General features: G+C 35.1%; 1 protein-coding gene across 1 annotated transcript; it reads left to right on the top strand.

The window, feature by feature from the left end:
* The first annotated feature begins 8,723 nt into the window (after window positions 1-8,723).
* LOC122304419 lies at window positions 8,724-11,898 on the top strand. Its single transcript, XM_043116694.1, has 2 exons — window positions 8,724-9,574; window positions 10,800-11,898. The coding sequence occupies exons 1-2, from the start codon at window positions 8,982-8,984 to the stop codon at window positions 11,461-11,463; spliced, it is 1,257 nt and encodes a 418-aa protein (XP_042972628.1). The 5' UTR covers window positions 8,724-8,981; the 3' UTR covers window positions 11,464-11,898.
* The last annotated feature ends 672 nt before the right edge of the window (window positions 11,899-12,570 follow it).

The raw sequence follows: 12,570 nt of genomic DNA, 5'->3' as shown, positions 1-12,570 counted from the left end.
ACTTGGAAGAATTAAAATTACCATAAAAATTGATTGATTGATTACTTGTTTATTGACCTAAAGAGAGCTACCAATTTCCTATATAGATCCATAATGTTTAATGTCAAGCTCTATAATATTAAGAAACTGATGAAGTTTGAAAAATATGAACACAGAAAGTTCTTATTTCTGTCAAATGAAAAACACCACACTAATTTCTATTGATTTCATCAAAATATATACAAGTATACAGATTCTATTTTAAGAAAGAAAGTTAAACTTAAGCCTACAATTACAAAGCATTTACTCAAGATTTTTCTAGCTTGTATAGAGTATTTGTCTGCTGTTACATGCACATTTTTAGCCTATAAATCAGGTCTTGTGATCTTGATCTTGATTTGCTTGATTTGAGAAGTCTTCCCTTATACGCTTCCGCAAGATGGAGGTGTCATCTGCTAAACCAATCTTGATTTTGAGGAAGTCCATGCCTTGTTGTGATAGTGGCTTTGTCAATAAGTCTACAAGTTGATCTTGAGTGTTGACATGTTGAACATGGAGAATTCTATTTTGAACCATATCACGAACGAAATGGAGATCAATTTGAGATTTAATCCAAGGAAGCTTATGTATGCTGAGGTGGATGTACGATCATCAAAATTGTCCGCCCAATCAGTATTGGAGTATGTGGTAAGAGTAAAGCTGGAATTTTTTTTTTTAATGTGGATACCATGGAAAATGGTTTGTTTCAAGTACCGGAGGAGTCTCTTAGCAGCTGCCCAATGAGTGATAGTTGGTTTATGCATAAACTGAGACAATTTATTGACTGAGAAAGAAATGTTTGGGCGTGTGAGAGACAAATATTGAAGCCCTCCAATGACACTTCAAAACTCAGTGCTGTCAAAGGATGTGGTTCCATCAACCAGTTTTATAGCCATGCTTGTAGATAGCGGAGTAGATACCTCCTTTGCACCCATCATATTTGTCTTTGAAAGAAGGTCTCGAATGTATTTATGTTGGGATAAGAAGAGACCTGATTTTATATGGATGACTTCCATACCCAAGAAGAAGTGAAGCTGCCCCATGTCTTTTAAGGAGAATTGAACTCCAAGTTGAGCAATGATATTAGATAAAAAATTCAGATCACTACCAGTAATTACCAAATCATCCACATAAAACAATAGATAGCACAAGACATAATTGTTTTGGTATATAAACAAGGATGAGTCTGCCTTGGAATTTTGAAAACTAAGACTCATTATGGCCATTTTCAGTGCTGAGTACCAGGCTCGAGGAGCCTATTTTAAACCATAAATTGCCTTAAGTAACCTACAAACATGATTAGGTTTTGAGGCATCTTTGAAGCCCAGGGGTTGGGCCATATAAATTGTTTCAGTCAACTTCCCATGCAAAAATGCATTGTTGACATCAAGTTGTCTCAAAGGCCATCCCTGCATCACAACAACTCTTAGGACAATTCGAATAGTAGCAGGCTTCACAACGGGACTAAATGTTTCTTTGTAATCCAATCTAGGACGTTGATTGTATCCTTTTGCATCATGACCCACAAGAAGATCATGTAACTCCTCGAAGGTGAGTGGGCATTCCCGTGCGCGAATAGGAGTAGCAATCTCACGGGAATCACCACCCAGGGCATTGAAGATGTAAAGCGTTAAATCATCTTCAAAGATGGAATGATCGATGAGGGAGATTTCATCTGCGAGGGATTTGACAGTGTGCAAGTACTCTTGAACCGTCTGCCTTCCCTTCTTGATCAGAGTAAGTTCCTCTTTAAGTTGCATTGCTTTAGTCTGAGACTTGCTGGCATACATTGTGTGCAATTTTTACCATGCTTCTTGGGAGGTTTTGGCAATAGAAATGAATGGGGTTATGGTGGTGGTTGTGGATGCCAGCATGGCACTGAGGATAAGTTTATCTTGTCTTATCTAGTGAGTTCTTTGGTGAGCAGAAGTGGAGGAATCATGAAGGTTAGGGTAGGGCTTATAATCGGTAACATAATCAAGGAGATTATATCCAATGCATAGGGCTTCGAATTGGGCACGCCATTGAGGAAAGGTGGAGGTGTGAGTTTTTCATTGATTTGCGGAGTAATATTGAGAGCAATGAGAGAGATTTCTATTGGAGATGGTGGGGTTGTGATCGGGTTATGGGTATTTTCGTATTGGGGGATCGAATTCTCGGTGGAGGATGGCTCTCCTGATACCATGATGAAGTTTGAAAAATATGAACACAAAAAGTTCTCATTTCTGTCGAGTGAAAAACACCACAGTAATTTCGATTGATTTAATCAAAATATATACAAGTGTACAGATTCTACTTTAAGAAAGAAAGCCAAACTTAAGCCTACAATTACGAAGCATTTACTCGAGATTTTTCAAACTGTTACAGAGTATTTGTCTGCTGTTACATGCACATTTTCAGCCTATAAATCAGGTCTTATGATCTTGATTTGCTTGATTTGAGGAGTCTTCCCTTATAGAAACCATATTTGATATTAAGAGTATAATATCCCAAATTAAGTATGAGAATTAAATGAATAAGAGAGAAAAGTTCTTTACTTTTTATTATGATTTCAAAAGGAACATATTCACTATATTTTTGAATTTTGAGTTTAGATGGGAATTGGGTTTTGTTTATCATTACAAATGGTATATGATTTAGGACTTGTTTGGTTACGTAGTTTAAATGAAATGAGGTTAGATATTTTAAATAGTAGTAAATCTTTGAGTTAAGATGAGATGAAATAGTTTATAAAAAAATGTGTATTTGGATAGTGAGATAAGATGACATAGTTTTTACTTTTTGAGATCTGAAAATGGTGTAGGTTCCACGGTATTTATTGATAAAGCTGAATCCTTGAGATTTTGCACTGTTCATCTAATGTTTTATATTATTCACTTACTATTCATGTTAGTTTTGTATTGTTAATGTACTGTTCACGCATTGTTCAATATTTTATACTATTAATTTAATGTTTGTCTAAATTGATGTTTTCAAAACTTAGAGATAAAATAAACCGTTTAAATAGGCAAAACTATGTAACGTACAGCTCCAGATGATATGAGTTCATCTAAACTGGCTAACCAAATCGTACCTTAGACTTGAATTGGCTCAGTTTGGATTGAAAGAGACTCTCAACTTATCTCATCTAATCATTACAACTTTTTCAAATTCTCATACAAAATATAATAAATAATTCAACATTTTAAAATTCTAAAACAATAATAATATTTAAAAAATATATTTTAATAATATTTTATTCAATTTTTTACTTTCATCTCATCTAAATTCACTATCCAAACCTAACGTTATTGTATGTTTTGACATCTCTTAACAGCCAAAGGATAGCAAGAGACGAAACTTCATTGAGTGCCACAAAATCAAGTTTGTTGGTTCATGACTTCTTAGTTGGGTTTTAGAGAGAAACAAACTCAATACTAGGACAATTGTGTGAAATCATCATTTGTCTCATAAACTTAATCTGATGGAAATAGATAGATTTTATTATTTATTTTATATCTTAACGCTCTCTCTCACGTGTAGGTCAGACTATTCTTCAATGAGTAGCCCAACATATGGAATATTTAATTAAATGAGATAGAGTATAGAATCAGGACTTGAACTCATGACCTCTACTCTGATACTATGTGAAATCGTCACTTGTTCCAAAAGTTTAAGCTGATGGAATTAGATAAATTTTATTATTTATTTTATATCTTAACATTGAAGTCTCAATAATCTAGAAAGCACCCAATATTGTTTCAACCTTTAAGAAATGTATGGTTAATGGAGAGGAACGTTTGTCAACCAAAAAGGCACCAATTTTGATGTTTTTAGGGTCAAATAACATCTCAAACCAATTAATCATCCTTTTGATTAACTGTTCATACAAAAATACCCATGCTTGGCAAGGATCCACCTAGCCTTAAATGGCTGTCTTTTGGGGTCTACTTTTGGATGAACACTTAATTATAAGAATGGGGGAGCAATATTTAGAAATTAGGCAAGATATACTAAAACAAGGCCTATGATCGAAACATGTAAGTAAGACAAGAGAGATTTGCATATTATTTATAAATATGCTCAAGACTTTATCCACAAGTAATGTGATATTTATTCCTCTAAACTCTCCATCACATACAAGTTAATATTTTTCTTAATCCTTGTCACAATGTAAGCAGTGTGGGTTGGGCCTCCATGTTCCTGATATCATGAAAAAATTCATATGACTTAACTGATCATCTCACAAAATCGGTTTAATAAAAGAGAGTTGTTTATTATTTATAAACATATCTAAAATCTTGTTAACAAATAATGTGAAATTTATTACTCAACAGCTTTATCATCAACAAACATATCTTATCTAAAAAAATAAACATAAACAGATTATCGGTTGACTTGTAGTCTAAATAATAAAGAGAAGAAGAAGTCAGCGATATAATTACTACCCCAAATTATCCCTCCAATGGTACTATATTTTCGGCCTTAAAATCTGACGAACGAGAATATATCACTTCATCTATTTCTCATCTATGTAATAAAGTAAAATAAAATAAAAACTCTTGAAAAATTCTCGTATATGCTTTATTAATTTGTTCTCATGTTAAAGTCCACCAAAGCATCCTCTTGCAACAACGAGGCTACTCTTCTTGCATATGGGCAGAATATGGGACAGCTAGAGAGGGTGAAGTTTCTCGGGTTGCATTCTTGAAAAGACTGTGCATATATGGTAAGAACTTTCTATTTGAAATATGGACCACAATTTTTTCAAATTTTAAGGTCTTAAACATATAAAATGAGTCTTACAATATTCATTAAACACAATAATAAATTACATAGAATCCACTCTACGAAACAAAAATCCTCCATAAAATGGAGAATATCCCTTTACTCATTTAACCAAAATATCCATTGTTTTAAATGTAAATAGATACTGTAAGTTTCAAGTGAGAAATGATGAAAAGAATCATATATATTCTCACTCTTTTATTTGTCAACATGCATTGTGATTGTATCCAACTTAAGATCCCAACTTGAGAGAATTGTTTTGTCTGAATTAAGCATATAATATAATACTAATGCATATGCATATGTTGGCTGGCTGTGAACCCACTCCATGCCAGCAAGATTGCTTTACCTCCGCCATAATGAAAAGTTGAGAGTCAAGGCCCCTTCTTAATTAAAATGAAGTCATCGACCGATCTCACTTTTACAGACTACTTCCTAATCATTTACTCATCTGTGGGGGATGGAGGCCCAGACAGAAGCTGTACGTGATCATCTTTAGCCTTACCTAATTGACCATTATATCGCGTGTTTCAGGGCGACCTGAACCACATTTTAATCATCCATTTTCTCCAACCAACGCATAAACTTTATGTTTTTAACTGAAAATATAATTATAACGACATATAAATAAAATCACGTAATAATATGAATATCAATATTGATTCAGTTATATTTAAAATTTAAATTAATATTATTTTTAATAAAATTTACTTTTTAATTAATCACATTAAATTAATATACATATTAAAGCATAATTATATCTATAACTAAATTTTTTTTTTTCAAAAAACTTAAGAAAACCATAGTATGTTTTGCGACTATTTTCAAAATAGATCGGCAGAATCAAAAGTTTTCTTACTTCTTCTATTTTTGCAAGAGATACAAAATCTCTTGAATATTAAAATGGATTTAAGATGGTAACTATCATTATCATTATTATTAGGTGAATAGTGATAAATGGCTGTGGGTCCCGAAGGAAATAAAGTGGTGGAGCAAGCTGCCAATCTGAACAGGTAATATTAATTAATTATACCCAAAATATTAGCCAGCCTGTCTGCCAATTTCATGCAGGTTCATGTACGGTTATATATATACATATATTGATGTGTATAGTCACATTTATGTTGCTTTTGCTTACCTGGATGATCCATACACATGTAATCTTGCACAAAAATACAACCTGAGTGTGTATTGTCCTTTTGTGATGTTGGTAACGTACGTTAACAAAGTAAGTTCAAGAAAACAAAAACATGGATGTTACGTGGCCTAGATTTGGGTTGGCTTTGGATCCACCGTGCAGAGCGTGTGTTTTGCTCAGGTAAAGCAGATGCTTAGTACGTACTACTTCTACTGCAACGCTATATATATATATATATATATAATTAATTATGAAGTACGTAAATATCGTTTTGAATTATTTATAAAAATATTTAAAATAATTATATAGCATTTTCACTATCGTAATTATTTTTTCTTTTTATATATATAATTTTTAATTATTTAATGATAATAAATATATTATATTTTATATAATAAGATAGAAATAAGATAATAATATAAGATATAAAATATATATATATATATATGCATGCTGAGTAAGTAAAAAAGTGCATGCAGGTGGCATAATAATGAGTATATCACGTGGCCGGGTGAGAGCGATATGTGTGGAAGCAAGCAAGCGTAGCACTGCAACAAACATGATGCTGTTGTGAATGAGATATATAAACAATAAGGGACCATGGGTAGGCCAAAAAGTTTGTTCCCCACTCTCCTATCACGATATAAATGGAGGGATATCGACCCTACGTACCCGTGAAGACTCAGCTTAATAGCCGGGTTTTCTTCAGTGAAAAGCTGATTGGATCAACTCAGGAAGAGGATAAGGCTACCTAGATAAACAACAACACACATACGGATAAAAAGTGAAAAGGGAAAAGTAAATATGTTAATCTGTTGGCATTTTTTAGGGTTAAAATCATCATCGTGTACTTAATAATCTTCGTGTAAATTATATATATATATATATATATATATATATATATATATATTTGCCCAAATGTCTAATTACTTTGTACGTAAGTGCGGCACATCCTATACTACATTCAACACGAGTACGTACGTAAGTCATGATCATCTATATCACTCTCTAAACTCTTACAAATTTCCTTAAAATCTAACTATATGGAAAAATCTGTTTATAAATATTAATTCTTTTTCTTTTTTATCATCATCTCAATATTCTTAAATGATAGGCTCACATATAAGTGAAATATTATAAATAGTTTTTAATTGTTTAATATTATATTATAAAATAAAAATAAGATAATGGGTAGCATACACCTACCTATATATAGGAGAATGACCAGAAAAGTTTCATGGCTTTTGTTCAGATCGCAATAGTACTTTAGGATGTCGTGTGCATTGATCCAATCGATTGTTTGATCTTGGCTCTGCGAAATTTGGTTGATCTCCACCTCGGCCTTCATTAGCTCCTACATCGATACAACATCATGTCAATTATGTGGCATCCAAAGTCTTGGGTTTAAATTTGAATTCAGATATGGTGTAATTGTATCCACCATCCTTTTATCGGCTAGGGCATCTCCCTAGCATTCACTACAACAAAATCTTTCTCTTTTGATAAGAATTTGAGCTCCATTTGTGTTAAATGTTAGCTATAAATTAGGCCAAACTATCTTGCTAAATGGAAATATGTTAGCTGTAAATTCTGCTGGGGACATGCCTCCCATTTGTGCCTATGCATGTGTAAATTCATCACCACCGAGCAGTCGTTCGGTGAGAGAGAGAGAGAGAGAGAGGGCAGAGGAAGAGAGGTACGGGATAGAGAGAGTTATATGAGACTGATTGTATTTTTCTCTTCTTAAAAAGACAAGTGTCAAAATTTTATTGGAGGGTATCTTATTGGGTTTTATTGGAGGGTATCTTATTGGGTTTTAGTTATATGAGAGGTACGTGTTTGTTTAATGCAAATGTACTTTTATATGGGATTAATTAAAAAACTAATAAATAACAAAAGAATTAAATAAATATCAAATCAAATCCATATCTCAATTATTCATCTGACAATATGTAAAGGAAACTCTTTTCTATATATTCTATTTTTTTTTTTAAACTTTTATTCAAGTTTTAGAGTTTATTTACTATTATTATTATTTTTACAAAAATAATCTGGCGTCGTATTGACAGATGTCAATTTTTCGGCCACCGCCGGAAGGAATCCGTTGATCTGTATTAATCCGTTTACTAAACGAATAATAAACAAACAGCATTAGCTCTGACCAAATACCAAAAATAAAGAAAGAAAGAAAAGTAAAGCGCCGTCAAACACAACCGTCTATAGCGGCGATCACATGTCAGGTGACGCCAAATTATGCCACGTAGGAATGTTTTCATTTTAATTTTTTAAATTGCTGATTTACAGGGGGCGAATAGGAATGCAGCCAAGATCAACGAACGACATCATGGTGTGGGGGCCCCAATCAGCTACAGCGGCAGTTAGTTTGTTCCATGACAACGTGGTTCCAGCCACAACACAGCTGTCTGACCCCCCCGCGGGCCTCACCACCCTTGGACCAAAATTTTCCCACCTAAGTAAAACTCCTCGAACTTCTTGCCAGCTCATCATCTCTCTCCGCTTCTCGTTTTCTCCCCCGAGGCGGCCCCAGCCCCGGACCCCCTGCAAAATTCATTTTCTCTCCGACTCGTACCGCTCCTTACCAAATATATTTAATTAAATGAATAAATTTATGTCAATTTATAATATTTTCTTGTAGGTATATTACACATTATTGAAAACAGGTTGGATAATTTTAGCAGGTCACACTTGAAAAGGAATGAATCACTCCGCTAAGACAAAGTACAAAAGATAAAATGGACAACCACCTTAATCACTCACCAACGCACCGTTTCACACATCCAGATGGTCAGACACAGATAGAGAGAGAGGACGTTAATAAATAATAACAGGTGAACCCGACATACATTCTAGTCCTTAAAGATAGATGTTTCCAAGGATCAGGTTCTCTACCTTACCTTTCCAATTTCCTGTCTACATTTCAGACTCTTCACTCTTTTCTCTTAAACCCCCAGAGAGGGAGAGAAACAAGAACAAGATCAACTAGAACTAGAACAACAACTACGTACCAGTAGTACTAGGACTTTGATATTACTATACCATGGATCCGTGTCCCTTCGTTCGTTTGTCGGTGGAATCAATGGCTCTGAAACTTCCCCAGGCGACTAGACCCGCCGGTTCAGGTGTCCACCCATCGACCACCCCGTGCTTCTGCAAGCTCCGGATCAAGAATTTCCCATCCCAAACTGCGCTTCTCCCTCTCTGCACCACGCCCGGTGACTCGTCACCCGACTCGAGCACCTCTTCTGCCGGCTTCCACCTCGATCGCTCCGCCATCCGCCGCCTCTCCGGGAAGTCCATAACACTCCGCGTTTCCGTCTTTACCGGCCGCATGGGCCGGACGTGCGGCGTCAGCGGAGGTAAGCTGCTGGGCCGGGTCCACGTCGGCATTGACCTGGAGGGCACCGACGCCAGGCCCCGCGTGTTCCAAAACGGGTGGATGAAGCTTGGGAACAAGCCGGACAAGCCCTCGGCTCGGATTCATATAGTGGTCCGGTCAGAACCGGACCCCCGGTTCGTGTTCCAGTTTGGAGGTGAACCGGAGTGTAGCCCGGTGGTTTTCCAGATTCAAGGGAACATAAGGCAACCGGTTTTCAGCTGCACCTTCAGCGCGGATCGGAACTCTAGATCCAGGTGAGTGTGTTTTTTTCTGGTGATCCGGTACATTTTAGTTGTTATCTCGTTAGTTTGCTAGAGTGAGCCTGAGTGTCATTAATTTGTTTTCATTTTCTTTTTGGGTCAAGTTTTATCATTTAATAAAAATGCCAATTGGGTACAATGTATATTTAAATTAGATCTCTTGATAAAGTTCTAGGCTGGTTAGCAATCAACTCTTCTGTATCTAATAACGTATATACACATACTCTAACACGAATTAATTAATTAATTAATTACTGTTCATATTGTACTAATGATAATTGATGATGTTTATTCTAGAAGAGTTTTGCTACATATAAGTAAAGTCGCGTATTAATCTACATGCCAATACTGATTCTTTCATACTTAAAAGTTAAATTAGCATTATTTTTAATAAAATCTACTTTTTGACAGATCATAATGAATTAATGCATATGTTAGTATTCAAATATGCTTGCAATTAGACTTTTCCATTCTGGAAATGGGTACATCTGGGTTGTCAATTTCTTTTGCTGGTTTTAAGCACAAGCCAAGTTGGCCCGCACCTTATCTATTTTCATGTTTCCTTTATGATGAGTACTAGCATTAATGGTGTTTTATTCATGGCATGTATAATATGACTCTCTCTCTCTCGGGATTCCTTTAATTTCATGGGTAAACCGACATGAATCCATGATGAAGAAGGCAGATCTAGCAAGTGGGGTTTCTCTTTAAATGAATTTTCCGTTGTGCATGTTGCAAATTGACCTTGGTCTCATGATAGTTCCCCGAGTCGTTATCAACATGCCGGCCCTTCTGATTTTGTAGTTTGACATTTCAATTTGACACGGTAGTAATCTTGCGCCGTTCTTATTTTGTTAGTTGTTTCCCAAGATTTCATTTCACACTGCCTACCTCCATGTGAGATGGCCTTCATGAATATTGTTTTAGAAATGGCTAGATGATAATTAAGTCGCTTAAGACATAACTTAGAAAGCTTAGCCAATAATGGTGGCGCCCGTAGTTTGCCTACCAAGTTTGGTCAAACAGACAATTTCAAATCTCCCCAACTGTCAAATACAACTACCTTGGATTTCCTCCCATATGCAGAATATTTTGTTGCATTTTTGTATCGTGCATCTCATTGTCTCTGGTCATGTTGATATTCCTGTTTGATATTTCTGTGATTCTATACTAGCCCTGCTCTGTTATTCACCCTCTTAATTGGTTGTATAAAATCCAGGTCTCTCCCGTCAGATTTTAACAACAGTACTAGTAGGGGATGGATGAGAAACTTTTCAGGAGAGAGGGAACGGTCAGGAAGGGAGAGAAAAGGGTGGATGATAATGATATACGATCTCTCTGGCTCGCCCGTGGCTGCTGCTTCCATGATCACCCCATTTGTCCCATCACCAGGCATTGACCGAGTGTCTCGATCGAACCCAGGTGCTTGGCTCATCCTCCGTCCTCACGGGGCGTCCATCAGCAGCTGGAAACCATGGGGCCGTCTCGAGGCGTGGCGAGAGAGAGGCCCCATTGATGGCTTGGGCTACAAGTTTGAGCTGGTCACTGACAATGGCCCTAGCAGCAGCATTGCCATTGCCGAGGCCACGATGAGCATAAAAAAGGGTGGCCAATTTTGCATAGATGGTGGAATAATTAGAGATACTGCATTAAGTTTGAGGTCACCTGTGAAAGGTTTTGTGATGGGTTCGACTGTGGAAGGTGAAGGAAAAGTAAGCAAGCCTCTTGTTCAAGTTGGAGTGCAGCATGTAACTTGCATGGCTGATGCTGCCCTATTCGTAGCACTTTCAGCTGCCATTGATCTTAGCATGGATGCTTGCAGACTTTTCTCCCGTAAACTCAGGAAGGAGCTTTGCCATGATGAACAAGATTTCCTCTTTTAATACCTTTTCCAAATCTTCCCTTCTGATGCTGTGATATCCAACTTGCTAGTTAATTTCTTGCTCTTCACGAGCAAATTCAGCCCTAGCAAGCCGGTTTGAGCCAAAAAACATATAAATTTGCATCTTTTTTTTTTTTTTAAATTTATTTTTATCCCAATTCTTTCATCCTGATTTTGTCCCCACAATTCTTGAAACTTTCCTGTTTTTTTCTTTCTTTTCCTTCCCATATTCGGGTGTGTGGCTGCCTTCCTATCTCCTATCTGGTTTGCTGGTTTTCGCTGCCATGAGTTTGGGTTTTGTCGAGACATTATGATAATGTCTGGGGAAGTTTCTCTCTTATGACTGTATTGTTCTATGTACAAGTGTTGTACTTACATTTTGATATATAGTGTACAGACAGGCAATTGCTAATTAATGGCAATTTTTTTTTGTTCATATTTATCTCAAACTAAATATATATTTGTTCATTGTAATTCATCATACCTTCCTCCATTTGATTGGCTGCTAATTGAAATATTGTGTAATGAGATAATTGTTTCAATTGTTTATTTCTGTGTCTTGGAGTAGTACATCTTAATCAAGTAATGACCTCTATTTTGTGAACCCTCAAAATATCACTTCATGCAAAACTTTACAAGAATTTAAAAAAAAAAAAAAAAAAAAAAAAAAAAACCCTTAAAAATTGGCAATTTGCTAATTATTGTTGCAATTTCTTTTTAAAAATAATTCATTGAACATAATTATAAGGTTGGTGGCAGATTTTAAGTAATTTATTTAATCGAATTGAGAATTAAAAAATTTATTAAATGAAGTGATTTTAATTTGATACAATATACTGTCGTCTCACTTTTATCTCAATATATAAAATGTGATATATTTATTACCATTAAATGATAAAAAATCATCATCGTTGAGATGAAAATAGAATAATTGTATAATATATAAAATTTTTCATTCTAAATTTAATTACAAATAATTATTAGATATTTTCTATTATTTTGATTTTAATTAATTAAAAATATCATATTATTAATATTTTAAAAATACTTAATATTTTATTTTCTCATTATAATAGCAGATGCATTTCTTTATTTAAATAATTTTAAA

Source organism: Carya illinoinensis, chromosome 3, assembly GCF_018687715.1.
Source record: "Carya illinoinensis cultivar Pawnee chromosome 3, C.illinoinensisPawnee_v1, whole genome shotgun sequence".
Taxonomy (NCBI): Eukaryota; Viridiplantae; Streptophyta; class Magnoliopsida; order Fagales; family Juglandaceae; genus Carya; species Carya illinoinensis.
The sequence above is the reverse complement of the archived record's forward strand: the minus strand, read 5'-3'. Positions and strand labels throughout refer to the sequence as shown.

Excerpts from the sequence above, each read along its gene's own strand:
- LOC122304419 (XM_043116694.1), top strand. The coding sequence starts at position 8,982 with ATGGATCCGTGTCCCTTCGTTCGTTTGTCGGTGGAATCAATGGCTCTG. Across the intron at positions 9,575-10,799 it reads GATCGGAACTCTAGATCCAG|GTCTCTCCCGTCAGATTTTA; the intron begins GTGAGTGTGTTT and ends TATAAAATCCAG.